At 36.3% G+C, this 27,996-nt stretch overlaps 4 protein-coding genes across 4 annotated transcripts; all 4 read right to left on the reverse strand.

Annotated features, from left to right (window-relative positions):
* Window positions 1-619: 619 nt before the first annotated feature.
* On the reverse strand, window positions 620-4,452 carry LOC113063852 (homeobox protein CDX-1-like). The gene is made up of 3 exons (XM_026234246.1): window positions 3,882-4,452; window positions 1,807-1,955; window positions 620-1,035 (listed from the first exon to the last, which is right to left on the reverse strand). The coding sequence occupies exons 1-3, from the start codon at window positions 4,294-4,296 to the stop codon at window positions 838-840; spliced, it is 762 nt and encodes a 253-aa protein (XP_026090031.1). The 5' UTR covers window positions 4,297-4,452; the 3' UTR covers window positions 620-837.
* Window positions 4,453-8,317: 3,865 nt separating this feature from the next.
* Window positions 8,318-14,113, reverse strand: arsib (arylsulfatase family, member Ib). Its single transcript, XM_026234247.1, has 2 exons — window positions 13,532-14,113; window positions 8,318-11,742 (listed from the first exon to the last, which is right to left on the reverse strand). The coding sequence occupies exons 1-2, from the start codon at window positions 13,840-13,842 to the stop codon at window positions 10,338-10,340; spliced, it is 1,716 nt and encodes a 571-aa protein (XP_026090032.1). The 5' UTR covers window positions 13,843-14,113; the 3' UTR covers window positions 8,318-10,337.
* Window positions 14,114-15,362: 1,249 nt separating this feature from the next.
* On the reverse strand, window positions 15,363-18,344 carry LOC113063705 (NADH dehydrogenase [ubiquinone] 1 alpha subcomplex subunit 2-like). Its single transcript, XM_026234036.1, has 3 exons — window positions 18,189-18,344; window positions 15,616-15,722; window positions 15,363-15,530 (listed from the first exon to the last, which is right to left on the reverse strand). The coding sequence occupies exons 1-3, from the start codon at window positions 18,293-18,295 to the stop codon at window positions 15,439-15,441; spliced, it is 306 nt and encodes a 101-aa protein (XP_026089821.1). The 5' UTR covers window positions 18,296-18,344; the 3' UTR covers window positions 15,363-15,438.
* Window positions 18,345-21,194: 2,850 nt separating this feature from the next.
* On the reverse strand, window positions 21,195-26,974 carry LOC113063706 (phospholipid scramblase 2). Its single transcript, XM_026234037.1, has 9 exons — window positions 26,867-26,974; window positions 26,668-26,692; window positions 26,265-26,329; window positions 25,504-25,558; window positions 23,529-23,731; window positions 23,287-23,448; window positions 22,758-22,919; window positions 22,552-22,670; window positions 21,195-21,637 (listed from the first exon to the last, which is right to left on the reverse strand). The coding sequence occupies exons 1-8, from the start codon at window positions 26,960-26,962 to the stop codon at window positions 22,575-22,577; spliced, it is 864 nt and encodes a 287-aa protein (XP_026089822.1). The 5' UTR covers window positions 26,963-26,974; the 3' UTR covers window positions 21,195-21,637; window positions 22,552-22,574.
* Between the last annotated feature and the right edge of the window lie 1,022 nt (window positions 26,975-27,996).

Genomic DNA, 27,996 nt, shown 5'->3' on the forward strand with positions numbered 1-27,996 from the left:
GGACGCTAGCATCAAGTTCGCAGGCAGATGCATGTTGTTTGCTCGGCCTTTGGACGCCACACCCTGGCTTTGTTAACGTGGTCATAAAACAGGTCCTGTTGCAGCGGCGCTGTATTGAGGAGATATGTGCTGCCCGTCAAGCTGAGCTTCTCTGTCCCACCGATGATAAGAGAGTCCAGAGTGTGCTTGATAATGAAACAGCTCACAGTTTCTCAGCGTGCACTCGTCTCTTATCCAGCGATGCCGTTACACTGTGCAAACAGCACCAGCTCCTGTTCTAGTGCTGTTTATTCACTCACACGCTAGCCTTGTTCTCCTGCGCTTCTCCATTTCCATAAAACCCATCTGACATTCTCCTCAATGCTTTACACAAAGCAGGAGCACTCCGGGTGAAAATGGAAACACCTTCAATAAAGCTGACAAATCAATGCTGGACACAAACCGCTGTTTCTGATATCTGAGGGAAGACACATTTGAACAGATATGAAAATGGATGGTTTCTCCATGGTAAGTCTGAAATGAATCGATTTGCCACGATGAAAACATTTATTTTATTCATACAAATCACTTAAGAAGTACACTGTTATTTGAATTCACTTTTACAATCTCAAAACATAATAAAGTAATAAAGTATTAGGATAAAGAAACCGACACGACCAGAGGAATATTACACAACGTTTCTCTCATCCATTTCAGAATGTTGCTGCATTACTTTTCAATGGACTACTTTCGATTTCAGTCTTTTGTCACGGTTGCTCCATTCATGGTGTGTTTTCATTGATGAGTTGATTTGAAAGTACCCTGTGTGTAAAAGTGTGAGAGGGCTCTGTATGAAGTTCAGTACTCTTCTTTGATAGTCATTGGCATGGATGGTGACACCAGGCCACCGCTGCTGCTGGTCACCATTGAAACATTCCCAGGCAGAACTGATCCAGGGGGGGTCGGTGTGGTCGTGGATGCCGGCTGCGGCTGTTGCATTTTCTTTTTATTGACTTTCCTCTCTTTAGCACGCCGGTTCTGGAACCAGATCTTCACCTGTCAACAGCACGCTATATAAGTCATACTGAAAAACATTTTCATTTACATTCATTAAGGTAAAAGTTGTATATTTAATCTACACTGCATTACACCCCACTGATCGCAATCAGCTTTAAAGATTCCTGGGGGGGGGGGGGGGGGCATTTCACAGCGATGCCATATAAGAACCATTTTTGGTTCCCGAACGAATCTTGGTGAACAGTTCTTAAAAGAACCATTTTTCCATTATTTGTGGAATGAAAGTTCACATTCTTAAAAATAAAACCTCATTTATTTACATCTGTGGTTCTGTGTTTCACATCCATGGAGACTTTCCATTCCTCAGACGATTTTATAAAGGATCATAATGGAAAAAGGTTCTTTAGGGAACCCAAAACATCTTTTGGAACCCCTAGTGTCTCAAAGATGTTAAAGGCTCTTCGTGGAACCAAAGATGCCAATAAAGAACCTTTTTACAGCATGAACAACCGATTCTACATTAAAAAGGTTCTTCATGAAACCATAAATTCCAAAAAAGAACCTTTGTTTTTAAGAGTGCATGAAGGAGCTTTAACATCCACGGAACCTTTCCATTCAACATCATGTTCTTTATACTGGAAAACTGTTCAAATGCTCTTCACATTAAGAGAAAAAACGGTTCTTTTTAACAACTGTTGACTGAAATGTTTTTGGGGGAATTGTTTTGTGGCTTCACTGCAAACCCTTTTGGAAGCTTTAGAGTAAAGATGAAGAATATGTTTTCTAAGAAACTGTATTCGAGCAGCTGACCTGTCTCTCTGACAGACTGAGTGCTGTCGCCAGTTCTGCCTTTCTTCTTATTGTGATGTAACGGCTGTAATGAAACTCTTTCTCCAGCTCCAGTCGCTGATGATCCGTGTACACTACCCGATATTTGTCTTTTGTTCTGGTTTTCCCCCCTAAAAGACAAACGGCATAACAAAAAAAAAAAAAAAAGATTAATTAAGAGTCGAGTCAATTTTAAACAAATAATTGTAAATCAGTCCTTTTGAGAACCCTTTCCTTTTCATGTGTAGATGGGTATTTCATCACATGACACAAGAATAATTTATTGTACTTTATTATTTAGCAACAAATTGCTTGGCATATTCAATGTAAAACTGGTCCCTTTAAATGCTATTTTAATTTTTTCGTTTTTTTTTACTCACTGAGTCCACTGAAATTATATATATATATATATATATATATATATATATATATATATATATATATATATATATATATATATATATATATATATATATTTTTTTTTTTTTTTTTTTTTTTTTTTTTTTTGAAAGCTAACAACATGTATTTTGAGAACTGCTAAACAAATCAAACTGACTATGATTAATGATAATGTGATATAAACAAAGAGTCATTTTTTTTTTGTTAATGTCATTATGTGTTTATCTTTTCTATTAAAAAGTAACTATGTGTTTGCTCCCTTAATCAAGCCAATCGTCAAAAGCACACATATATTAAATACCAAGATGTCCATGTTATGAAAGTCTTTGGAATCGTGTCTCCATATTTCAAACTCGGTTTACCCTGTCAGCGGCAAGAGGGGACTTAAGTGGCCACAAGTTAAATATTAAAACATGAGCGGCACAGTTAGGACAGCGTCTGTCTAGGGCAACCGCCACAGAGGGAGGAACTCCAGATAATTAGGCTTCTCCACCACAGCATCTTCAGCCCGTAATCTCTTGGTATCATTAACCCAGAAAAGCAACTCTCACAGTCCTCCATTTAAAAAGCCAGGCATTGGATCGTATTATATAAAATGCATCTGAGTAAAATAATAATGAGCTAATAAGACATAATTTTAGGCTTGGCTCCAGACTTTTTTCAATGAGAAAGTCTGGGAACTGAGTTGTATTTTAATGTGTGGTAATTAAAATTAAAGTCTTGAGGAATTGCATCAAGATTCTAATTTAATTGCATATGTATTTTTCATATGTATTAGGCCTATAAAGCTAAAGCTCAACTAAATTTGCAACAATTTTTCCAACTTGCATATTATGTCATGGTATGGCATTCATATGAGGAAGAACTCACAGTTAATTGTTTCTTCATGTTCCAGTCTTAATATAATAATAAAGGCTCCTGAGCTGGGATAAAATACCTTATTAACAATACCAAACATCAAAGTTTTTATTATTATTTTTTTATTTATTTTTTTTTACAGTTATTGCACCAATTAAAATATTTTGGTGGGTGTAAATATAAGGCCCAACTGTACATGTAAACATAATTTTTAATTATGAAATTTTACAATTTCATAATTTAAATTTTAATTTGCTGACATTTCTTCCAAATCCTGTGAGCTGCATGGGCAAGCTTTCATTCTGTTACACATTGTGTTGTTTTTATAAACAAAAACAAACAACAAACAAAAAGATCCTATGAATAATTAATTTTTAAAATTATTTCTCCTTTTTTTATTTTCTATATTTTTTCACTTTCTGCTGTTTTACTAGCTATTAAATGTTAATTGCACATGCGCATCCCTGTATCCAAAAACTTCACGGCATCCAGGCAAAAAAGAACAAAGAGTTACATCAAAGCAAAGAAACTCACTCAAATCACTATATTAGCATGACAAACGCGTGAAACAGAAGAGTTTTCTTCCAAACTATCGCGAGACCGGGATTAGCAGTAGTTTTCCCGTGACATATACCTACAACACAGGCCTTTTTCTTTCTTTCTTTTTTCTTTTTGCGATTATGATAGTTTTTACTCTCTATAATAATTATTAGATTATATTTTTCAAAATATAATAACTTTTTATTATTATTATTATTATTATTTTTTTTTTACGTCTATAGAGGTTTATAGTAAGGCACCTGAGTTTGGCGGCGGCGCGCTCCGACGCATCCAGTCGTAGGGGTTCCGTCTCTGAGAGTTGGGCGACAGCTGACCGACTGATGTGTTTATGGAGGATGGGAGAAGGCCGGTCGCTTGAACAGATGAAAACTCTGGAGGACTGAAGCCCAGCTGACCAGTGCTCGAGGTCGAAGCTCCTGTTCCCGGGCCGTAAGGTGGCCATTCCTCTCGCGGCGGAGGGTACGCGGGATTCCAGGCTCCTGTCTGGCTGTGGTGAGGGTCGCTGGGAATTCCAGGGACGTGATGGTATCCTGTGAAGTCTGGATACTGAGGAGGTGTGGGGACAAAATTCTGAGGGTTCAGGTTTAGGCTTGAGTGTCTTACGGAATTCGGGTACATACTGGTGTCCTTCTCCAAGAGATAACTGACGTACATTTTCCCGCCTGGTGACTCCAGTGCATAATATGCACCCACACAGTTGATCTTGGCTCCTTAGACCCAGGTTTCCCTATAACCAACCTGTCGGTTCCTCTACCTGGCCAGGTTCTCTGAACCCTCAGACTCGGTGGCTGCTAAAGGTTGCGTCGTTGACGTCACTTTTATGATCATGATAATCACCCTCCCACGGTATCGAAACCTTGTCTTGGTGATGTTCCAGTTCACAGCGGCCCTCGATTGAATGCCATTCAGAATGTTTAGGCAACCTATGAAATTAGTGCAGTCCCACGTGCAAATGCAAAAATGCAATGAAATTTTGAAAAGACAACAGGTGCAAATCTACAGTAGGCGATAATAAACGTTTTTAAAAATAAAATATGATTTAGTTTATTACTGTCGGACACACAGACACACACACGTTTGTTTGTTTTTTGTGAAAAGTGTGTTCATCCCATAGGTGTAATGGTTTTTATACTGTGCAAACTGTATATCCCATGGCCCTACACCAACCCTACACCTAACCCTAACCCTCACAGGAAACTTTGTGCATATTTATAGGCGTTTTGAAAAATGGGGACATGGGTTAGATCCTCATAAGTCACCCTCTCCTTGTAATACCTGTGTCATACCCATGTCATTATACAGAGTTGTGTCCTGTGTGTGTGTATTATTTAACACTGAATTATGTATATCTATGTTTAAGGTAAATTCGGCTGTTTTTAAAATGATATTGTTTAAAAATGTCAGCAAGATTGTTTAGATTTTATTTCATGTTCAATTATTCTTATTTTTGTTTTCATGAGTTGTAATACATTTATTTTGATTAGTTCAGTGCTATTTTTGCATTTGTATTTTTTATTGGAAACATTGCAGGAGAAAATAATAATCAAGAACATACGTTGTTATGTGGCCTTACATTTTGCCATTTGTTGCTTTCATCATTTTACATATAAAAATAGCCCAAATGCATTTGTAAACTATTTTATGATTTAATGACATGAACTGTAATAACCGTGGCGTAATACAACGCAGGTTCAGTGTCACTGTATTTTTTATCTTATGATGGCAAACAAAACGACCAATTTTTAGCCTAAATTTTTCCAGAACATGATTCTTGCAATCGAAATAATTTTATATTAGTTTATATAACACACGACATTCGATTATCAGTTGGTTCAAAACAAAGAGCAATGTCTACAATGCGTAGATAGATCGTGGTCGTAAAATAATAATTACAGATTACGGAGTATGCATGATTTAAACGTACATTGATTATATACAACTTTTTTATTTTATTTATTTAATTATTTTATATCGAATTGATGTGAACCGTGTTGAAATAGCTGTGACGTCGTGAAGCTGATATTTTAAATTGTATAAGTAATAATATGCTGCTGATCAATAATATGATTGTTTGAGTTCATGTTTTAAAGACAAATAAGTGTGTGTTTGTGTGCTAATAATTTTATAATCGTATAGTAGCTTTTATTCCACTGTTCGGCTTGAAAACGGTGGCCTATTGATAAGATAACAACATGGAAGACACTTTATTACATTTTGAGTGGTTTACATATTTTTATTGTGTTTAACCTTTATTGATCTATATCTTAAGATGAGTTACTTAATATACACACGATGTATCACGCTCTTCATCAAGCTGTTCTTCAGGATTCAGTCATTTCTCTTTGCGGAGAGATATTAGTTTGTCCATATTTGACTCATGCATTACCAGCTCTAAGATAGACATGCCATTTATGTTAATGTCTCCATCTGAAAACCGTGCAAACACTTTACAGTCCATTAGGCACAGCAGTAAATAAACAGTTTCTCAGACCTCGAGGAAACAGGATAATGCAAACGGGTTTGGGTCGGTTCGGAAGGAGAACAAGGTTTCAAAGCGATCTGAGAGGATTTAGATGTGTGGGGTTACATTTCACACCCAAGTGTGACTTCCTTGTGTTTGAAAAAATAAAATAAAAAATAAAGCTTCAGAGAATATTGTCTTCGACGGACAGCTCTGATGTGATGGTTCATATGAATTACAAATCAAGCGTATTAATATGAATAAAAATCTATTAACAAATATGACATTCAATAGTTGATTAAAATTATGTAATTATTATTTATTTTTTGTACAGTGTAAAATGTGTATTTTTTACAGCTGTGGAAGCACAAGTCTCGCTTAAAACGACCTAAACAGAGCAAGGGTAACGCTGATGATTGATAACGCGAGTAGAAAGCAAAGGTGTCGTCGTTTACACAGTGCTGAAGTTCATGTATTATTTAATTTACACATGTATTTACGAGACACTAAACTTTCTCCTTCGTTCATTTAACAAAACTTCTGAATTTGTCTCTCCTTACCCAGGAGCAATATATTTAATTGACAAATAGATAAAAGCTTTTAAAAACCAAATGCCTATATATATTGGACTTGCTTTATTTAGTAGCTAGCAGATAACAAATAGGCTACAGTAGTACATACAGTAGTACATAACAACTGTATAACTTACAACAAAACAAATAGCCTAGCTAAAATAAATCACGTAGCAACAAGTGAAATGATTTTTCAAATGTAATGTTTTACCTTACTTTAGATGTGCTAATACATTAAGGAGATGGCTTCAAATTAATTTCAGCTTAATAATAAGCAGGACCGTATTTCCTAAAAGCAGGTCTTAGACCTTAAGAAAAATGTTTTTTTTTTTTTTTTTTGATTTTTGATTCAGTGCTCAGACAGTCTCATGCAGTCACCTGCAGGACAACCACGAAATCACACCTACAGCTAAATTCTGTTTCTAATGGTTAAATTTGGTATACTATTAGGTTGATTTATCAATTTATTTCCGGTTTATTATTTATTTTGGGTAGTCAGGTAAAAACTGTACTGAATAAATGCATAAAAATATTTTAATAAATGCATAATAATAAGTAAATTAACAGCAACATAAATAAACGCAAAATAAATGCAAACATGCAAAAAATGCAAAAAATAAAAATAAAAATAAAAAAGAAATAAACAGACTCCACTGATTTGTATTTAGTTCGTATTTGTGTGCATAATATATACAACTCTATAGTTTCCATAATCCTATTTACACACACACACACACACCCCTCACAGAACATTTTCAGAATTTTTACATTCCTGATAAATAAATAAATGTGTATTCAGGATAGGATAACATACACACTCACTCACACAAATGGATGAATGTTGGTAAGACTTCCATAGTACTGAAAAAAAGGAATGTGTGTATATATATATATATATATATATATATATATATATATATATATATATATATTATAGAAGTGAATGGGGACCAGAAACTGTGACCCCTCATTTTTAAGTTGTAACAGAAATGACATTAAAGTATTATTTAGTACTTTAGGACATATTTAGAAGAGAAGTCATTATGAATTTCTGTACTGAACTCTTACTTAAGTGGGTCAAAAAGCACTCTAGTTCCTCTAACTGCCTTTAATATGTCAAGTATAATACATTTTCATTTAATTGTAAACAGCATGCAGTTAAGGGTCTGAAAACATTGCATTTTGTTCATTTAAAGTGTAATAACAATTAAAAGTAATGCATTACAATATTGCATTACTCCCTAAAAAAGTAACTAATTCTGTTTATTTTTTATGGAAAGTAATGCATTACATTACTTTTGCATTACTTTTTAAATATGAGCAGGACTTGATTGTTTTTAATATAAGAAGTTCTATTCATAGCAAATATAGAAGCCCTTTCACACCAAAAAGTGTCATGAATAAACCTCAGGCTGAAGGAAAAGTAAACTGACGTCTGTACAGCAGAACACAGGAGAAGAAGATTCAACATTCTTCAGAAATAAAAAAAAAAAACATTGATTAGTTTATCTAAAGTCATTCTCGCTTATTAGTATGGTTGAACTGGATCAAAGATCAGCAGCAAAGACACTAGCTAATAAAATGGGATTAGATAATTATTATAATTATTTTATAATAACAATAATTGCAGCTTTGCATCAGTTTGCATTACACTGTTTTAATTCATTTTGATGAATACAAAACCCATTTTTTTGTGAGTGGGATGAATTATTGCACATTCACATTTAGTCTAGAACTACATCATATTCACACAGTGCACACAACGCCTCTGTACTTCTGATTTCTCCCAATATGGGGACAGGAGACCCACCAGTCAATAAATAGGAAAACAAAGTTACGGGTGTTACTTTTTTAAAAAAAAAGTAACTCAGATATTTTCTTGTAAATTAAAAAGTAACATGTTACTTTACTAGTTACTAGAAAAAAGTAATCTGATTACGTTATGTGTAATGCTTTACCCCAACACTTCTAATTAAAGGTTTGAAAATTGTTTTGTCTTTTTCACAAGGGGGCAGTACTACTATCTAGATATCTCAAAGCACTGAATACCCAATGAAGCCATCAGATAAATCCACTCAAATATCCTCCATATTTCTGTGCAAAAACATGAGGCGTATTTCAAAATCATATATTTAATTATATATGTATATAAAACACAACTGCACATATTTTTTTCCATCACCACTGAATTTGAAACTGTAACTGTGAAAGAATCGGAAAATCATTTCTGTCTATTGTCCATCACCAATCATTTGATGAAAATAAAGAGGAGCTTATTAGCACATTTCTCCATTCAACAAAGAGAGGTTGGTTGCTGGTCCCTGATTTGTCTCATGCTTCCACAGAATGCATTTGTGGGCAGAGGTTGGTTTGTGGAGAGCTTTGAAAGGTCATACAGTTCCACCATTAGGTCCTTAAATGGTATTTGACCTGACCCCAAGAAGACGTATCATCCATCCACCAATACCAGTGCTACAGGGCATCTGTTAAGAAATATCCAATGAGCCTGAACAAACAGCATGTACTTGTAATATAGAGTTGAAATGTAATGACGTCCTCGTGGTCTCCTGGTGCTCAGCAGCAAGCCATATGAATTTTACATTACAGTCTGATAGGATGCAAAAACAGTTGAAACATAAGAGGTCTGCAGGTGCTCAAACCATTGTTAATAATTTTAATTAATAGTTTCAATTCTTTCCCCGCTAGCACTTTTTTTAAAAAGTTGCCATCCACCGCGAGCATTTTTGATGATTTTCACTATTTTGCTGTATGAATATTTTAATATGCAATACATAAAAAACAGTTTAAATCTAGCTTAAAGCATTCTTTTTTTTAATCAACACTTGAATAGGTAGGTTTCATAAAAATGCATATTTTTGAGCAAAAGGGTGAGGAAATCACATTTCTATCAAAAAATACATCAGGATAATAGTCAGTATGATTATCAAAGTATAAATCCAGTTAATCGCTTCCATCATCTCCTCCAAAGCTTGCACAGACATATACCACTTCCTGGATCATCATTTTACTCTGTAACATTATGCAGTTTTCATTTATATGCTGTCTATTACTGATGTGCATCTGTTTACATAAGAGATCGCTTGTTTCTCCGTCCTCTTCATGTGTGTTCTTGTTCGGGAGGTTTTGTACTCGTTCAGAAGATGTATAATAGCGCCCCCCAGTGTATAACAGTGAAAACACGGAAAGCTGTAAAACTTGTTTTTGGCGGGGAAGTGTTGTCTTTTAAAAGACGAGATAACTGGTTGATGGTGGGGAAAGAGTTAAAAGAAAGGTAACCAAGTAAATGATTCGTTGAACTGTATCTTTTGTGAGATAAAGACATCTGCAGACAAGAGGTCGGGAACTAAACCAAACTTGACCAATGTAAGCACTTGTAGTTAAAAAGTTTATAACATATTTACCAACCCTTATTTATCAGCCGTGCACATTTGGATTACTTTTAATCTGTGTAAAGATGGATTTTGGACTGTCGAAAATAGTCTTTGGTGAGCATGTTTTCCTCTAAAACCTTAATTTGTCTTCACCTGAGAAAAAAGTCATGTAGATCTTGGATGGCCTGGGTGTAATATTCCTTTCCAGGTCTTAAACATGGTCAGAAATGAAGTTTGTAATTGTAAGTGGTGTCCAACAGCAGTAGAATCTTATATTTGTTTTGTCATAATCTTTAAATTAAGCTTCTTGAAGAACGATTGTACTTTGCAGAGCCTACATTTCTTTCTTTTGCGATTCTTCCCTCTCTTGTAATAAATTCCATCCCAGTTTTCCTGCTTTTCGTCGTCGTTAACCCAAGGTCTCCATGCACCGCCATTCAAACTGGGGTTAGCGCGGGCATCATCTGGCGGGTAGCGAACAGGTATTGCAGTGCGATTGTAAAACACTAGCCGTGCTAGCAGTTCCTTGACGACGTCAGGCCTGTGCGCTGCAAGGTCATGCCGTTCACAAGGGTCGCCTGTAACATTGAAGAGCCAAACTGATTTTCTTTTTATTTCAATCTGTCGCTCCAGGTGCCACCAGCTGCTGGGGAAGTTTGTAAGGACCTGGGGCGGCACCCAATCCCCATGGCCAGGGTCACCCGTCAAAAGCTTCCAGTCGCCCACTCTAATGGATGCTTGCACGGTGGTGTCCCACAATCCATAGCCGTCCTTCAACGAGCCCTGACTCCGCCGATGAAGAGGGTCGATGTTGTGCAGAATTTCCATTCGTGGGGATTCCTTTCCTTCACTAATGGTAGGCCAAACATCAAACCCGTCTAAGCCCTGATGGTGCGACACATTGCCCCCAGCAAGTCCAACTAGAGTTGGATACCAGTCAGTGATGTGTATAAGGGCTCTGCTGACCCTTCTTCGATGGCGTATCAAGGGACTGTGCACGAAACCCACCCCTCTAATGCCACCTTCCCAATATGTCCCCTTACACCCTCGTAGGGGCCAGTTACTTCCCCCTGTTAATGGCTGGGCTCCGTTGTCAGTGGAGAAGATGACGATGCTATTACGGTAGAAGCCATACTTTCGCAGCGCGTAAGTTATGTTTCGGACAGCCTCGTCAACGATAGAAACCATGGCTGCGTATTTCCTGCGGGGGACGTTGCCCATGCGGCGGTACGGATAGATGTACTCTTTGGGTGGCTTTAAAGGTGTATGCACCGCCTGAAGGGAAAGGAAGATAAAAAGAGGCTGACTGGTTGAGTCGTGTGTTGCTAAGATTTTGCGCACTCTTTGGGTGTAGAGGTGAGTTGAGTACTTCCCCGCTTTCCCCCATGCCACGGACTCACCTTCGTGGAGGTCAAAGCCACACAATGACTTGCCGTCACATGAGCCATATGTATAATAGTCTACGCTGCCGGTCAACGAGCCGAAGTAGCTCTGAAATCCCCGACGTGTGGGCAAACAGTCTTTCCGATAGAAGCCCAAATGCCACTTCCCCACCATGTGAGTGGAGTAACCGACTTCCTGTAAGCGTTGAGGGAGTGTGACCACATCCAGAGGGAGGCAGCTGGGTTGACGTGGTCTGATGATGGAGTGCTGGAGGCCAGTGTGAATTTGATATCTAAAGAAATCATAAATAAATTCCCAGTGCTTAGACACAGAGGACAAAAAAATAATGAATTGAAACAATAAGGTCTTGCTTACACCTGTTATGAACTCAAAACTGACTCAATACTTTCTGTATAAACATCCTAAGAACCTAAGGGGCCATTCACACACTTTGCAACTAAAAATGAGAGATGCAGCACTCAGGAATAGCGCAGAATGCCTCCTTCGCCATGTTGCTGTAAAATAAAACAGCTGCCATGCACCTTTTTACTGTGAACAAAAGCTTGCAACACTTGACCCCTTCTTAGGGGTCTTCTGATTGGTCCACTTTTTGGAACTGACATTGATAAGCGGTCCTGCATGTAAAAGTTGAAATTCTTTTAACTTGAGACGGTGTCTTAAAAATATGGCGCTCACATGTGAGATGCTACGAAAGACTCAAGATGCAAGTGCAACAGTCATACACATCCATCTAGTGTGTGTTTACAGAGAAAAACTATGGTGTAATACGCATTGTAATGAAAAATCGTGCTCTGTGTGAACGGTCCCTTATATTGCACAATTGATCAGAGAATATTATTGTTATCAAATACAATAATTGTTACATTAACATCCATTTTTGACCTATTCCCCTTTATTTGTCACAATTCCGATGGAAATCAATTCCTGATGTCTTGGAAAACAGCAAAGGACTAAAGCTTTTCCAGGAACATAGAGCTTTAAAAAAAACTACAGCAAATGTCCAATCAAAACACATACATGCACAAGACTTCACGCAACATCGGATATGTGACACTAATCTGAAGCTCAGTTAATAAAGGTGCTTGACTACAGTAATTAGCACTACAAACGTAGTGTATGTGCTGAGGTTCAAATTTTGGGTGCAACAGTGTTTAGACAATTTTTGCTTTTGTGAAGTTAGAGTTGCATGTTTACAGCAATCTTTTTTTCAGTCTCAACCAAGTTAAAGGTCCTTGTTTTCTCACTGAAAAGTTAGCATTTTCCATAAAAATGTCTTAAATGAATAGTTCATCCAAAAATATGAATCCTCTATCCATAATATTGGTTTCTCCAGTGAAAAAGTCATCTGGTCTGAATCAGGAGAGAACTATGCACACATCATGGATTTTGATCTGAGAGGACAACAAGGCCTTTTTCATTAGACTAGAGGATGTGTTATTATAGATTATGGACTCATATTTTAGCCTGAAGCAATGGTTTAAAGTTAAAACACCTTAATGGATTAATTTCAGCTTTTGGCTTCACGAGATGTTAACTGATGGATTGGATTACTTTTGAATAATGTGATCAGCTGTTTGGACTCTCATTCTGACGGCACCCATTCACTGCAGAGGATCCACTGGTGAGAAAGTGATGGAATGCTACATTTCTCTAACTATGTTGAAGAAACAAACTCATCTACATCTTGGATGGCCTGAGGGGGAGTGAACTTTAAGCAAATTTTCATTTTTGGTTGAGCTATGCTGACCGCTTGTTTTAAATAGGGTCATGAATCAATTGACCTATATCTTCCAGATCAAATATATATATACTCCCTACGTGACAGCTCAGATTTGATATCAAAAACTGTTTTTTTTTTTAAATAGTTTTTGCTATCAGTTATGTTAATTTTTTGTTTTATTTTATCTCATGCTGTTTAATTGCATTGCTGTGTCATGATTGCGTTTGTACGTATACACACCATCTGTATATGAGCATTTATCTCAGCTTGTGGATAGCTACTTTTGATCAACTTTTGACACTCTGCATAGCTATCGTGCGAAGGCAAAGAGGTGAATGACCTGCCTGTGATGAGCTGGCTGCGGGACGGGGTGCACAGCGGCTGGACATAGTAGTTCTCCAGGCGCACTCCCTGTGAAGCCAGCTTATCCAGCGTCGGGCTGCGGATGTGTCTGTTGTGATATCCGATGTCATTGAAACCCTGGTCATCTGTCAGTATGAAGATGATATGTGGGGGTCGTTTGGGTCTGAACGGCGCAGCTTGTTCAACCCGAAAGCGCTCGGCGTCTTCTCTGCTCGACCTCGCGTCACTGCAAGACGCAGAAGTTCGTGGACTGAGGATGAGGAGTCCGAAGAGCACGAATAATGCCATATACTTCAATAGCAGTGGCAACTCTATGAGCGTGCTCCTCAGCTTCGGGCTATTAATCTTCTCTGTCTTGCTGCTGTCAGCGCGACGTGGCGATGAAGATCTGCTGCTGCTGCTGGGTTGCGTCGCCAAAACCCCCCCAATGGTATGTTCCCCTGACCAACAAATGGGTCATGTTGTGCAATTCACCCACTAAAAAAAAAAAATCGGCGTTTTTAAACAAGCCTGTAATTCGTTTATTTCGTAACGCATAATAGGCAACAATGAAAAAAAAAAACCACCAAACAAGGAGTTTTCTATATTAAAACCACGGCCCCTCCTTTCTTTTTCTACAGTCCAACCCCATCATGACGAAGGCGGTAAGAACTGAATAGTCGATCGTCTATCTCTCAAAGCCCTTTGAGATTTGAAACAATGTTCAGAGTGTGATTTCATCGTTGTGCATATTTATTGCTTTTCTTCCCTTGTATGTGCAGGCCGCATATATCAGTCATTTAAAGGAACCGTTCACCCAAAACGCGAATTCTATCATTTACTCACTCTCAAATTGTCCCAATCATCTACGAGTTTCTTTCTTCAGTCGAGCACAAAAGAATATATTGACAATTACAAAAAAATATTAATATGTGAACAGTTGGCGGTAGCCATTGTCTTCCTTTCTTCATACTGTGGAAGTCAGTGGTTACTGTAGGCCTAATTGCACATTTAAATACTGAGAATGATTAATTAACATTTTACTATTAGGAAAATTGCACGCAATTATGCATAACTTACTGTTATTACTGTGCTACATGTGACATGCAACAAGGACACTAAAATCGAGTGTTACCAAAGAACTGGTGTAGGGTTTGTAACGTTTGTAAAGTACAAAAACCATTCCGTGTACATCTGCATTCAAACAGATCATTGTCATGTTTTATTATTATTGTTACACTTCTCTTTGTTTTGTAAAATATATCAGTGAATCCCAAACTTTTGTCCTTGAAACCTCACATACAAGCATACAGTGGCATAATTCATTTATATATATGTATAGCAACCCCCCAAAAAACTGGGAAGACAGTAAAATAGATTGGATTTATCTTGAATGCAAGTTGTTAACTTTCTACTCTCATTTAAGTATTATGCCCGAATGCTGTTAAATCTCACAAACACTGCTCATTAAAAACAGAATGCAAGACAAATAGTGTAACTTGATGGGATTTTCATGTCACGTCAAGCAGTGTTATAATCTTATGGGAAATTTCAGAAAACACTACAATTAATGAGTATTTATGCTGTAAATGCTATATTAAACCTTTTAGAGTACAGGTTATGAATCTATACTTCTAAAATATTGTTAACACCCATGTTATGTCTGGGACCCTAAATATGGATTTGGTGGTGCTGCTGTATATGCCTGTGGCCAAGCTAGCATTAGCAATGAACAATAAATTCTCTTTTCTGATTACTGGAAATCTCTATATTGGGTATATTGGCAAACTACACGCTTACCTCCACAGAAGCACACACACACACAAAAAAAAGATCTTTAGAACAGATTTATTTTCAGTTGGGGACACAAATAACATGTACATTATTTTACATCAGGACGCTTACTTAGGGCTTTGCATTTACTACTGATTCAAGAGCTTTGGCCACTTGATCGACGTTCATGTTGTCCAGTGAAACACTGCGCTCTTTGCCAAAACCTGAGGCACAGAGATGCATCATTATGTATATGTGGACATTTGTATGAATAATGCTTTTGTATTGTTTTCAGGAGTATTTTCCTACCGTATCGTGCCCAGAGCGTGGGCTGAACTCCAGAGCACTCTCGGATCAGGATGGGAAACTCCGGGTTTGCCTCCTTTAACGTCACATAATGCTGCTCAATAAAATCTCTAAAATTACAACAACAAATAATAATTACAAAGACATAATTAAGAATATGACTCAGAACTAGTTTCACATTGAACATACATTTTTTTTAAATAACAATGGTCGCCACTGATCAATTTGAATAATTTCTAATATGCTGATATGGTGCTCAATTTCTTTTTATCATCAATGTTTAAAACAGTTTTTACTCAATATTTCTGTGGAAAATGTGATAGATTACCATTTATGAGTCTTTTTTAAATAAATTGTTTTTATACTTTTAATCAGCAAGGACGCATTTAACCGATCAAAAGAGACAGTAAAGGCAAATTTTAATGTTACAAAATATTTTTTTTTTTTTTTATTTCATTAATCTTCCCATTCAACAAAGAATCCCAATAAAAATGTATAACCATTTCCAACAAAAATAAATAAAGTAAAACGGTTTTTAATAATAAGGACCATTAATAATAGAGCACCAATAAAATTCAAACACCAATTCATCTGCATTGTTAATCCTTTTGGTCTTTTGTTAAAAAAAAAACAAAAACAAAAAAAAACTGGATAATAAGAATTTAAAATGGGGGGAAAATCATGATGAAATAAAGGTTTTTCTCAAATACTCATTGGACACAATTATTTGCACCCCTAGAAATTCTTATGAGTAAAATATCTCTAGTATATTCCCATTCATATTTTTAGCACTCCAAGCATGATTATAAACATGACATTATCCAGCCATGGGCTCCTGTTTCACAGAAATAAAATGAGGAGGGAAAACAAAGGCCAAATTCCCTTTATCATTCATCACAATGAGAAAAACCAAAGAATATATTTCTGATGTGCAGCAAAAGATAATTGAGCTTCACAAATTACTGAAGTGGCTTTAAGAAAAGAGCTAGAGCAGTGAAAATCCCATTTCCACCATCAGGGCAATAATGAGGAATTTCCAATCAACAATGTTACGAAACCGCCTGGAAGAGGAAATGTGTCTATATCGTCCTAATGCATGGTGAGGACGAGAGTTTGAGTGGCTAAAGACTCTCCGAGGATCACAGCTGGAGAAATGCAGAAAATAGTGGAGTCTCTTATTCAGAAAACCTTAAAAATAATTGTCAAACAGAACCTACATTACCACACGTTGTTTGGGAGGGTTTCAAGAAAAATTATCCTAGCTCGTCCCAAAAAAACTCCAGCATATTCAGTTATCAGACACGACAGGAACTTTAAATGGGACTGACTTCTATGATCAGATCAAACTACAAATGAGCTTTTTAGGAGCAAACACTCAAGATGGGTTTGGTGAACACAGAGATAAAACGTTCCCCATGTGTACAATGAAATATACTGCTGTATTTTTGATGTTGTGGGCCTATATTTCTGCTGGAGGTCCTGGACATCTACATGGCATCATGGATTCTGTCAAATACCAATAGATAAAAAATCAGTCAGTGACTGACTCTGTTAGAAATCTTATAATGGACCATGCTTGAATCTTCCAACCGTTCAATAATTCAAACACAAACCTAAAAAAATAACACAGAAATGGGTCACTGAGCACAAAACCAAGTTTCTTCTATGGCCATTCCAGTCCTCTGACCTGAACCCTGTAGAAAATGAATGTGGTAAACTGAAGAGCAGCACCACCAACATGGAGCTGGGAATCTGAAGGGTCTGGAGAGATTCTGGATGAAGGAATGATCTCTGATCTCTTGTCAGGTGTTCTCTATCCTCATCAGGCATTATAGAGGAACATTTAGACCTGTTAAACTGGCAAATGAAGGTTTCAAAACGTATTGAATAAAAAGGTGCCGTTAATTGTGGCCAATGTGTATGAGAGAAAAACATTAATTTCATAATGATATTTCCCCCCATTTTCAATTTTAATTATCCAATGAAAGGATACATTTTTTGTGTGAATTTTTAAAATAAAAAGTCAAAAGCATTAACAATGCAGATTCATTTTCATAGCCGCCTTTGATCATATTTACCAAGGGTGCCAATATTTTTGGCCATGACTGTGTGTGTGTTTGTGTACATGTATATATATTATACTTGTTATATTTATACTTGGTATATCAAAATTGGACTGAAGGATTAATGTTCAGGGAATAATCAGTTGTTTTATATATATATATATATATATATATATATATATAAACATCTGATTATTTATTGAACATTTATCTTTCATTCTGTCAACTTGTCCGTGTTGTTTATTTAATGATTGAAATTTGAGTTCTTCCATTAGGCAGGACAATAACGAATAATGATTTTATTAGCCTCTTGAAGTTTACTGTTAATTATCTGTAGGAACCCTGTACTCTGAATAAACAGCGAGTGTGTCTCGTGCAGTTTTCAGTCACGCGGGCTGTCAGTCAGTATTTATAACGTGCGTAAACATTACTGCAAGTGATTCAAGCAGCGTCTACAGAGGACAGTCACACTCTCTACTAAACATCCACCCGTGAAGAGCGCCAGTACTGCACCTGGTTCCCTGACTGGCAGCTGATTTCTGGCATAAGTGCAGGCGGACCTCACGCAGATGTTTGGACAGATTTGAGCCGATCCCACGAACCACCGCCGCCGCCGCCATCACTGTCACCTTCACGAACGGAAGTCTTCTTCTTCTTCTGTTGTTTGTCGGCTGCTGGCAAACCAATGTCTACATTACCGCCACCTACCGTCTGGACTGTATAAGTTCCTGTTTCTTTCAGTAAATGCATCAGTAAAACCCTTGTGATTTTTTTTTTTTTTTTTTTTAATCTTTTAGAAGTCTTGAAAAAGGCAGTTAATAATAAGTGGCTTAATGGGACTGCTTGTCAGGGACATTTATAGTGACAATGAACAAGCTCATCTAATCACTTTGACATTCTTGTATTCAATCGAGCTCTTGCAAACTATTCTAACTCAAACTTTTAGGAATAATTTGTATTCATTTATTTAGAGAGATTGAAAAAGTTAACCTTAAAGGATTACTCCACCACAAAAAAAAAAAAAAAAAAATGTTGTGATTAATCACTTACCCCCATGTCATTTCAAGGCTTTGTTCATCTTCAGAACACAATTTAAGATATTTTGGATGAAAACCGGGAGGCTTGTGACTGTCCAAATTCAGTATCTCTGAAAATTAGAATAAAATTTAAGACCAATACAAAGAAAGGATTTTTAGAAATCTTGGCCAACTAAAAAGTATGAACATGAAAAGTATGAGAAAGTACAACACTCAATACTTAGTTGTGTCTCCTTTTGTCTGAATTACTGCAGCAATGCAGCGTGGCATGGAGTCGATCAGTCTGTGGCGCTGCTCAGGTGTTATGAGAGCCCAGGCTGCTCTGATAGTGGCCTTCAGCTCTTCTGTATTCTTGGGTCTGACATATCACATCTTCCTCTTCACAATACCCCACAGATTATCTATGGGGTTAAGGTCAGGTGACCTTAAGAGTGCTGTCTTTGAGTCATTTTTCGAAAGGAGACAACTCGATTTCATAATAGTCAATTCCAAAAGTTGTTCTTTTTTAAGATTATTAAATGCCTCTACATATGGGTTTTCAGCAAACTCCTGAGCTAGACCTGACTAATATAAAAATCCAAAATACACAAAACAAAATACTGCAGGCTGCTACTTTTTTTTTTTAAGCCCCTAAAAATGACCACAAGATTTTAACATAACACAACCACACCACAATACTGACAAGTTGAGGAAAAGGAAGACTCACGAATGGGCTAAAACCCCAAAAATCACTGCAACCAACAAAAGTCTAACTCAACCTCCACCTGCTTAAACACTACTTCATGCAGTGCACTATTAAATCACTAAAATGACAGACAAAATAATGCTGCGTTCCCACTGCAGGAACTTTACCCAGGAACTAGGGACTTTTGCCTGGTACTCGGTGTGTTTCCACAGTAGGAACCAGGAACTAAATAAAGTTCCGGGTAAAAAAATACCCCTCAGAAAGTCCCTGCTGGCGAGGTGGTACTTTTTAAAAGTTCCGGAACTTTCGGGGGCAGGACTTGACCGCTAAACATCCTGATTGGTTGAGTTCACGTAGCATTGGTTGAGTTCAACCACCATTTATTCTGATCATTTTCAAAATATTACTGTTATTGTGTCAGGAAATGTAATTTTAAAAGTATTTCAGGCAAGAATGTAGTTGTTTAAAACTCAAATCTGTGGTTTATTTTTAAAGACAGCGCCTATTTAAAAATGTGTTTCGCCGATCTCTGAGACGGTGAGCTCGTCGCAATCAGCAGGAGCTCAGAGATCCTCTATCTGCCAAGAAGCAGCCTCTCCTGGGATAGACCTTCTGATATGTGCCGCTGGCTCTGATGCCTCTTTAGTGGTGAAATGGACATGGTCATCTTTTGGGCAACTGTCAAGTCAGCAGTCTTCCCCAAGATTGTGTAGCCTACAGAACTAGACTGAGAGACCATTTAAAGGCTTTGCAGGTGTTTTGAGACAATTAGCTGATTAGAGTGTGGCACCAGGTGTCTTCAATATTGAACCTTTTCACAATATTCTAATTTTCTGAGATACTGAATTTGGGATTTTCTTTTAGTTGTCAGTTATAAACATCAAAATTAAATGAAATAAACATTTGAAATATATCAGTCTGTTTGTAATGAATGAATATAATATACAAGTTTCACTTTTTGAATGTAATTAGTGAAATAAATATTTTTAAATAAAACTGTTTGATGATATTCTAATTATATGACCAACACCTGTAAATTTACTAATGTTAAAAACTAAAATAAGTTCTAAATTTCTGATAGCTAACTTCTAGTTGGTCAGAATAGTTCTAAGATTTATGTAAGTTTGCACAGCTGGCCCCTGAGCAGAAAAATGGTGTATCACAATTTAAACCCAAATTAGAAAAAAACAAAACAACGAAATGGTCTAAGATATCTATCAAACAACAACCTTTGTAAAAATGCCAAAGGTATCGCCATTTGTATGTTCACTTAGATGGTGACAAGCACATTGTAGGTTCCGTCATTTTAAGGACAATTGTCTGGCATGGAAATTATAATTCCTACTCTCATCACTCATCATACTGTTGTCAGCATAATTGGATTTGCACCTTCGGACATAAAAAGGCCATGACTTAGTAAACTCCTTTGCTTGAAATATTGTGAAGTATCAAGACACCAGTGATATTGTACATTGGCAAAGGAACAATTTAGACAACAAATAGGTAAACATTTCTGTGGGTTTATGAGACATTGAGAGTGTCATACACAAAATCACTGATCTGAAATTTCATTCTGCACAAATTGATGTATATTACATAATGAAATTGACAAAAGAAAATCTTTACTTTGGTGAATGGTCTGAAAAACTGACAGTGCTTTTAAAAAGCAGAAAATATACACGTCTATGCAATTAATTTTAGCCTTCAAGGCAGCAGAGAAGAATTTTTCATGATTAAATAGGAGCAATCTGTCAGGATTTTCCATGACGAGTAACTCAAAGCACCAGTTTGGGTAGGTTTTTTTTTTTTTACAACAACATAAGCAACTACTGAGAAGCAGTTGGTTTTTGTGGTTACTGCTGTGTTTGCTTCACTTCCCGATAACACACACAACCTCAGAGACACCTTTCAGTAAGAGAAAGCCACAAACTGAAGAAAAAACAAGTTGAAGGAGTATACAAAACAAAATAATACAACTTAAGATTCATTGCCTCAGAAAAAAGAGATGGTAATTTTTAAGCAACTTTAACAGCATTTGCGATGTGATTTTGTTTTTATTCTTTTTTTTTTTTTTTTGCAAGATGCAATATTAAAAAGCAATTTTTGCCAAAGTAACTATCATTCTTTTCTCTCCAGCCTTTATTGGAGGATAATTTGGCAAGTAGTCTGTTGACATTTGTCTTCCTCCGGTCTTCTTTCTGAAGTAGGCCTAGTATCCAAAGCGTAAAATGATGTGTTACCTGCGTGCAAAGATAAGAATAGCCACCTTGGTAACTTTCCACACAAATTGAAAGACCTTAAAAACACACACATGCATTTTGGGCAACAAAAAAACAAAACAAAATACATTCTTGGTTTCTATTAAGTGTCATCTGTCTTTCGTTTAGTTGCCTGTTGTACTGTATGCATCCACCTTTTTCCTATGCCTTGTGTTACTTTGTGTGATTTGTTGAAGTAAATTCCATTTAACTGTAAACAATCAGTCAAAGGACTCAGTAATAAATAAAACTGGGCACAATGTGGTGACTTTAGATTCTTCTCACTTTTAAACCATTGAACATTCTAAAGAAATGTAAACACGTAAAAGCATTAGCATATTACTACAACTGGGGCCGTATCTATAAAACTACTGGTCTTAGCACTAAGAGTTCTTCTAAATAACAGTAAAAGTTCTTAGCTGTGAGTTTCCTCTTATATCCTGTTCTCAAAGCTTCTGAGACGAGGGCACTATTTCTTAGTTGATAATGAGGTCAACCCACCCTTTCTCTTTCCATTCCACAGTTAAAGTTGGTCTCAGCAGCTTTGCGAGCAGGAAACTCTTATAGCTAAGAAATTTTACTGCTATTTAAGAGAACTCAATGTTTTGTGAATATGGCCCTTGATTCCTAGTGCATTCAGTGAAATATCCCTGGAATAAACAGTAAATGAAATCACAAATGCACAGTATATGTTTTCTTTTTTACATACTGATAAACATGAATATAATTGGGGGGGTTGGGGGGGGGGGGTTAATAATCGTTTGAAAAAATACTGAGATTTCAATAGTCTTTGTCCGTTCTTGTAGTCTTTAGTGTGGTTCGTGTTGTACTTCTCCTGCAGTCTCCTGTGTTTTCTTCTTCTTTATTAATAAAGAATGTGATTATTATAAATTTACCTTGTTGTTTCTTTCATGCATGTTTACTTGAGCGTAAACAGAGTGAAAACCGCCAAAGGGGATAAATACTTCAGTAGACATAGTATCTGTTGTTTTGGCTTATCATAATGCATGAAGTCCTGAAAATGGATTTTAGTTATAATTAATAAATAATATATTTAAAAAGTCTTAAATTACAAAACTGAAGGTTTTTAAACAATATTTACAATAAGTATGCAGGCCCCCAACAGTGTAGCTTTCATTTGGACATCCAGGTCGCTTGGAAACCTCAGCACAAAATCTGCACCTGTGTTTATTACACTGCATGAGAAGGGTTTGATGATCTCGCCAAACGGTTCGTCTGTCGCTGCCCCGTTCAAAGACACCAGCTGTGGTCACAGTGTAAGACGGGTAACTATAACACAGTAAGTATTCAAGCACAGGTAGTCCTCATATACTGTCATATTTTAGTATAAAAACAGGCCTATGTATGTGTGTGCGCGTGATCTTCGCTGTAGGCATCAGATTTCCCCAGAAGTGTAACACAACCTGAAATCACCTAAATCTAAACCTATACAATCAAAGTGCGTCAGGAAACAAGGAAAGTGGCCTGATAAGCACAGTGTTAAAATTCTAATCCAAAAATACTAAAAGCTTTGTGTGAAGGTTATGTTAAAAGGTAAAAAATAGAAAATGACTTTGGCCAAGTTATTTGGTCATTGAAAGTCAAATTGAAAAGTGAAACTCGTGCATCACCTCAAAGTTCTGATCCACGCAGCAGGTAAGAGGTAAAAATGGTCCTGCGATCTTAGCGACTGCTTCACCTCGTTTATTCTCAACTGTGAACTGAGGCAGGCAAACATGCCAGTTTTGTCGAACATGTCCGATGGTAAAGCCTGGTGGGGACTGAACCTCCAGCTAAAATATATATACACACAGCATATTATATACTGTACAACATACTCAAGGGCTAATCGATAGAAGGATAACGTTCATACCTCATGATTGAAGCTGCCGCAAACAAACGGGTGCACCAGTCTGATGACCTCTTTATTAGATTCATTAATAACATTCATTATGAAGGAACGTCCTTGATACAAATGCCTGCTACAATAATCGCTGTCCTCAAGAATACTAAAAAGAACATTCCCGACATTATCCTTGACCTTATATCTGTTGTCCGGCTTTATTCCACAGCAGACTGTAAGAAATAAAAAAAGAGATAAGATTGTTGCTCCTTTGATTTTGCTTTATTTAGAAGTCCAAGCACCAAAGGTACTGGAACTCTATTGAATTTGTACTCATTTTCTTATTTGTAATGGGGCCAAGCAACGGAGGTGTGATGTGCGTTCTTGCAGCTATATTTATTATTAGTCTTTTTTGCACTAAAAGTGTCTAGCCAGCCAAAACCGTAAGCCAAATTTAGCAGCATGGTCCCCAATCTCCCCCATTACTCAGCTGCACACACACATACCTATCATAAGTACTTTTATGTTTTTGCTCATATCTCCACAAAAATACAGCTACAATCAAAATATTTTTCCAACATAAAATTATTCTAAATGTTTTAAAAATCTACTTTTTTGAACTCCTCCTAGACCATTTATCCAATTAATGCCAATTTTTGTATGTATCACCTAGAGACCCTTTTGACAAAAGTCATCAAAATAATTTTGATTCATTAAATGGTTTAGAATGTATAGTTTAATAAGTGCATGGTGCTATAAAATTGATTGGCTTATATCTTCTAAATGGTTTGACTAATTCAAATTATTTTGATAGTTTTTTATCATTTGTGTCTAGAGATGATGTAGGCAAAATTTTGTGAGAATCAGTCAAGTGGTTTAAGAAGAGCCTACTCAAAACGGCAGAGGGACCACAACACTTTGTGCTAAAGTTGCCCACTAGAGGGAACCACATGGTAAGAAATCTATTTTCTATCAGTTTCCATCACTGTGAACTACAAATAAATCAATTTTACAGTGGTAAATGTTTACAGAGGTAACGCTAACCCTAATAATATTAATAAATATGCATGTGCTTTATATCCTTAGATATATATTTTTGTTTTCATTTACATTTAATCTAAATTACCAACTGATGTCTGTGGTCCACATATTCAGTACAATACTCACAGAAGGGATCAGATAACTGATATAGTGACCGCAGATTTTTCAAAGGCTTCAGTGATTTCTTGGGGATCAGCAATATCAATGCAAATGAAATATGAATGCTCATAAATATAAATCGGTGTAAATGGTTCAGAATAATTACTATGCTAGATGCAAAGAATAATTAAAATTTCATAGAAATTAATAAACTTAATCAGTATGCAAAAGATTTGTACCTTATTTTTTATCTGAGATTAACAATGCATAACATTCATTATAGTTTCATAAAGTTTAATAAAGGCTAAACAATCTCAGTCTAATCGGTTTCCAAAGAAATCTATGATCTCCAAAATAAATTTTTATTTATATATACTTCAGAAAACATCTGTCAAGTTGTCAGACATGACTGCATATATTGCGGTCGAATTAAAATGAAGAGACAATATTATTTGTCCATTGTAATATGGTACATGAAATAGAAAGACACTTAAATAGGCTTACTAGTATTACGCTTGAAAAGAGACATGGCCATTGTGACCTAACTGTATCCTACACAAGGCATTTCCCAGCAGACACCTTGATTTTAATTAGACATCAAATATCGGTCATTGATGACGATGCTTTAGCATCCTTTTAAATTCAGTTTGGATGGCCATATCTTGGTAATTGGGTGAAAACTGAGTTAAGACCACACTGAATTTGGTTTAATGTACTGTAAATGTATGCCAATGATGTTCAAATCAGCGTCATGCCAAGTTTTGGCATCAGTTTGATTTGTATATTTGACCTGTGTGTGTGTGTGTGTGTTTGTGATCCGGCTATATCTCATCCATGAAATCATGAAATGCTGATCTGAACAAACCTTCATCAAAACACTCATCCGGATGAGGTTCTTTGTAGACAAACAATTGATCAATCTAAAATAATCATAAAAATAACAGAAAATAACTGCATTTGTTAGAGAAAAGTACATATAACAGTGTTTGATGCAAACGTTTCTCATAAATACAAAAATTATTAAATTTATCAGAATACAAAAAGTACAGTATTTATACTATATTTTTTAATTTACATTGAAGTTAACAAAATATTGTGTCAACAATAAAATATTGAATAACATGTGTTAAATAATATTCTTAGTAGGGATGCACCAATACTATGTTTTACTGAATGAATCCGATACCGATACTTTCATTTTTGGTAGCCTGCTTGTCGATACTGAGTACTGATAGCTGTATTTTCATTGCGTTTGAAATTCTTTAAAATACTGGGTACAGAAATCAAAAGTACAGTACAAAATACATTGCACAGTTCAGATCTGTGCTGCTAGACAAGAGTTTCATTAGATTTGGTGGGAACTCACTAAACATTTGATTTGACTTCTTGGATGGCCTGATGGTCAGCAAATTAACAGCAAATTTTCATTTTGGGTTGATCCACTGATCAGCAGATGCTGGTGTCGATTAAAAGATGCTAAGTTTATCACTAAACCATGCATTCACTGGAAAGTGCTAACTTTGATCAGTGCTTCAATAATTGCACAATTAATGTCAATATCCAGATAAATGATCTGAATTCACTTTTTTCTTTAATGAATAATAAACATATCCAGTCTTATCTGACCCAGGTCAAGGACTCCAGCTGAAGAGGGCGATATGGATCTGGACAAGGAAGCATTGCAGTGTCCACTAGTGGAGCATAAACAGACTGTATCAACCAGTTTTGTTAAACAAGTTATTACACACTGAGATCTATTGTGTATTCTTGCTACACAACATTCACATTCAACTTTTAACGGTTTAATATCTACAGATTACAACTTCCACTTAAAGCTCTTTAATACATTAATGCATATTTTAATGCAAGGTCTTTTTTTAAGTTCGCAATTATTCTTTTAAAGTAGGTTATGTAGGCATACTTTTTGAAAGTATGCTGAAGTGCACTTGTTTTTCACAAGGGGTAATATCTTGCTTTGGCTGTAGTCATATAAACTAACCCGCAGAGATTAACATCCGAACACACTCACCTGTCAACTCCATGTTTGAATTTATCTGCAAAGAGCGAGTAAGTCAATTAATGAAGTTTCGTGTTGATTTTTCTTCTCTTTCATTATTTGTTCGTTGTGAATAAATGAACGGTATAAAGAGTTTATAAAACTAAACATTCATATTTAAAATACAAAATTAAAACATGATTTCGGATGACTTTAAATATACCATACATACCAGTGAGCTGCAAATCGTCTGATCGGCAGTTGCACTAATTAGTACAGTTAATGTGTCTTTCATGACAAACAACTTAAGCACCTTTTTTTTCTGCATAATGTTTGTGGTTGAACAAGAGGTTTGACCCACTTTCAGGTTTAGTGACTTCCGGTTTGAACAGGTTGACAATGGCCCATTATTCCTGCTGAGTTAAGTTTATATGCCATAATTGCAGGCATTTTTCCATTAATTGCCCTGATTGAAACTCTGTACGTTAGCTATATCAAATATCTCGAAAAACTTTTTTTTTTTTTTTTGGAGATTCTCATTTTCACATGCAGGTGTGTGTCTCTAATTGACACTTTTCACTTCACAGGTCACCTTTACACTTCAGCGGTGTTTGAGTGTCACGGTGTAAAACATTTAGTAAGTGCTTTTTATTTTAAGGGGTTTGGGCCACTGTGCGCTTCTTGCCAACCCATGGACTTTCAATAAAATGGCATCATGTGAAAAATGATTGGATATTATTCTTACCTAGGCTGCCATCTGCCATTTTCCTTAAAGATTAAATTAAATCTGCTGAAATGAAATGTTATAACTATCCAAGAGAAGCCTCATTTGAAAGCAATAAAATGGCTATGAAAATGCAACGCACAGACGAAAGAACATACAGTGGCTCAATATCAAAAGTGGCAAACCTGTACCTTGATGCTGAAATGGTGCTTCACGACTCACAATTTTTTACAATCACTTTGGCACTAATTTCATGATACTATTTTTCAAAACAAATCATTGTGCATTCATATCTAAAAAAACAAGCACTTGCTTTGTTTCAAATAACTCCTTTATCATGTGTGGAACCAAAAGTTTCACTTTGTAGTTGTTCATGCATGTCATTAAATACTGTAGTAAAAAAAAAGTTGTAGATTTGTCCACAGCTCCATCCCTCTCTAAATAAACGTTTGGTGAAGTTCATTAGTAATGAAATAAATGTTGGGGTAAAACAAACCTGAACATTCCCAGTCATCAGATTGCTTAACTCTGCATTTTGTTTTCGTCACGTGCCTTTTCTGTATGCATGCAATAGTCTGCGAGCTTATGCTTCCACACCGCTGAAAAAATTGTCATTGTCCAAGATGTGTTGCCCGGTG

This window comes from Carassius auratus, chromosome 46 (assembly GCF_003368295.1).
Source record: "Carassius auratus strain Wakin chromosome 46, ASM336829v1, whole genome shotgun sequence".
In the NCBI taxonomy this organism is placed as follows: Eukaryota; Metazoa; Chordata; class Actinopteri; order Cypriniformes; family Cyprinidae; genus Carassius; species Carassius auratus.

Bases quoted from the DNA above. Each gene is read 5' to 3' on its own strand.
- LOC113063852 (XM_026234246.1), bottom strand. From the start codon at position 4,296: ATGTACGTCAGTTATCTCTTGGAGAAGGACACCAGTATGTACCCGAAT. The intron at 1,956-3,881 runs GTGCCTTACTAT...TTTGTCTTTTAG, and splicing joins CGCGCCGCCGCCAAACTCAG to GGGGGAAAACCAGAACAAAA. The intron at 1,036-1,806 runs GTCAGCTGCTCG...TGCTGTTGACAG, and splicing joins TCAGTCTGTCAGAGAGACAG to GTGAAGATCTGGTTCCAGAA.
- arsib (XM_026234247.1), bottom strand. From the start codon at position 13,842: ATGGCATTATTCGTGCTCTTCGGACTCCTCATCCTCAGTCCACGAACT. The intron at 11,743-13,531 runs GTCATTCACCTC...TGATTTCTTTAG, and splicing joins AGCCAGCTCATCACAGGCAG to ATATCAAATTCACACTGGCC.
- LOC113063705 (XM_026234036.1), bottom strand. From the start codon at position 18,295: ATGGCGGCGGCGGCGGTGGTTCGTGGGATCGGCTCAAATCTGTCCAAA. The intron at 15,723-18,188 runs GTGCAGTACTGG...TTGTAATTTTAG, and splicing joins GCTGCCAGTCAGGGAACCAG to AGATTTTATTGAGCAGCATT. The intron at 15,531-15,615 runs GTAGGAAAATAC...TCTGTGCCTCAG, and splicing joins CACGCTCTGGGCACGATACG to GTTTTGGCAAAGAGCGCAGT.
- LOC113063706 (XM_026234037.1), bottom strand. From the start codon at position 26,962: ATGCAGAAAAAAAAGGTGCTTAAGTTGTTTGTCATGAAAGACACATTA. The intron at 23,732-25,503 runs GTTTGTTCAGAT...TATTTCTTACAG, and splicing joins GGATGAGTGTTTTGATGAAG to TCTGCTGTGGAATAAAGCCG. The intron at 22,920-23,286 runs GTGATGCACGAG...CTGTGACCACAG, and splicing joins GCGTGGATCAGAACTTTGAG to CTGGTGTCTTTGAACGGGGC.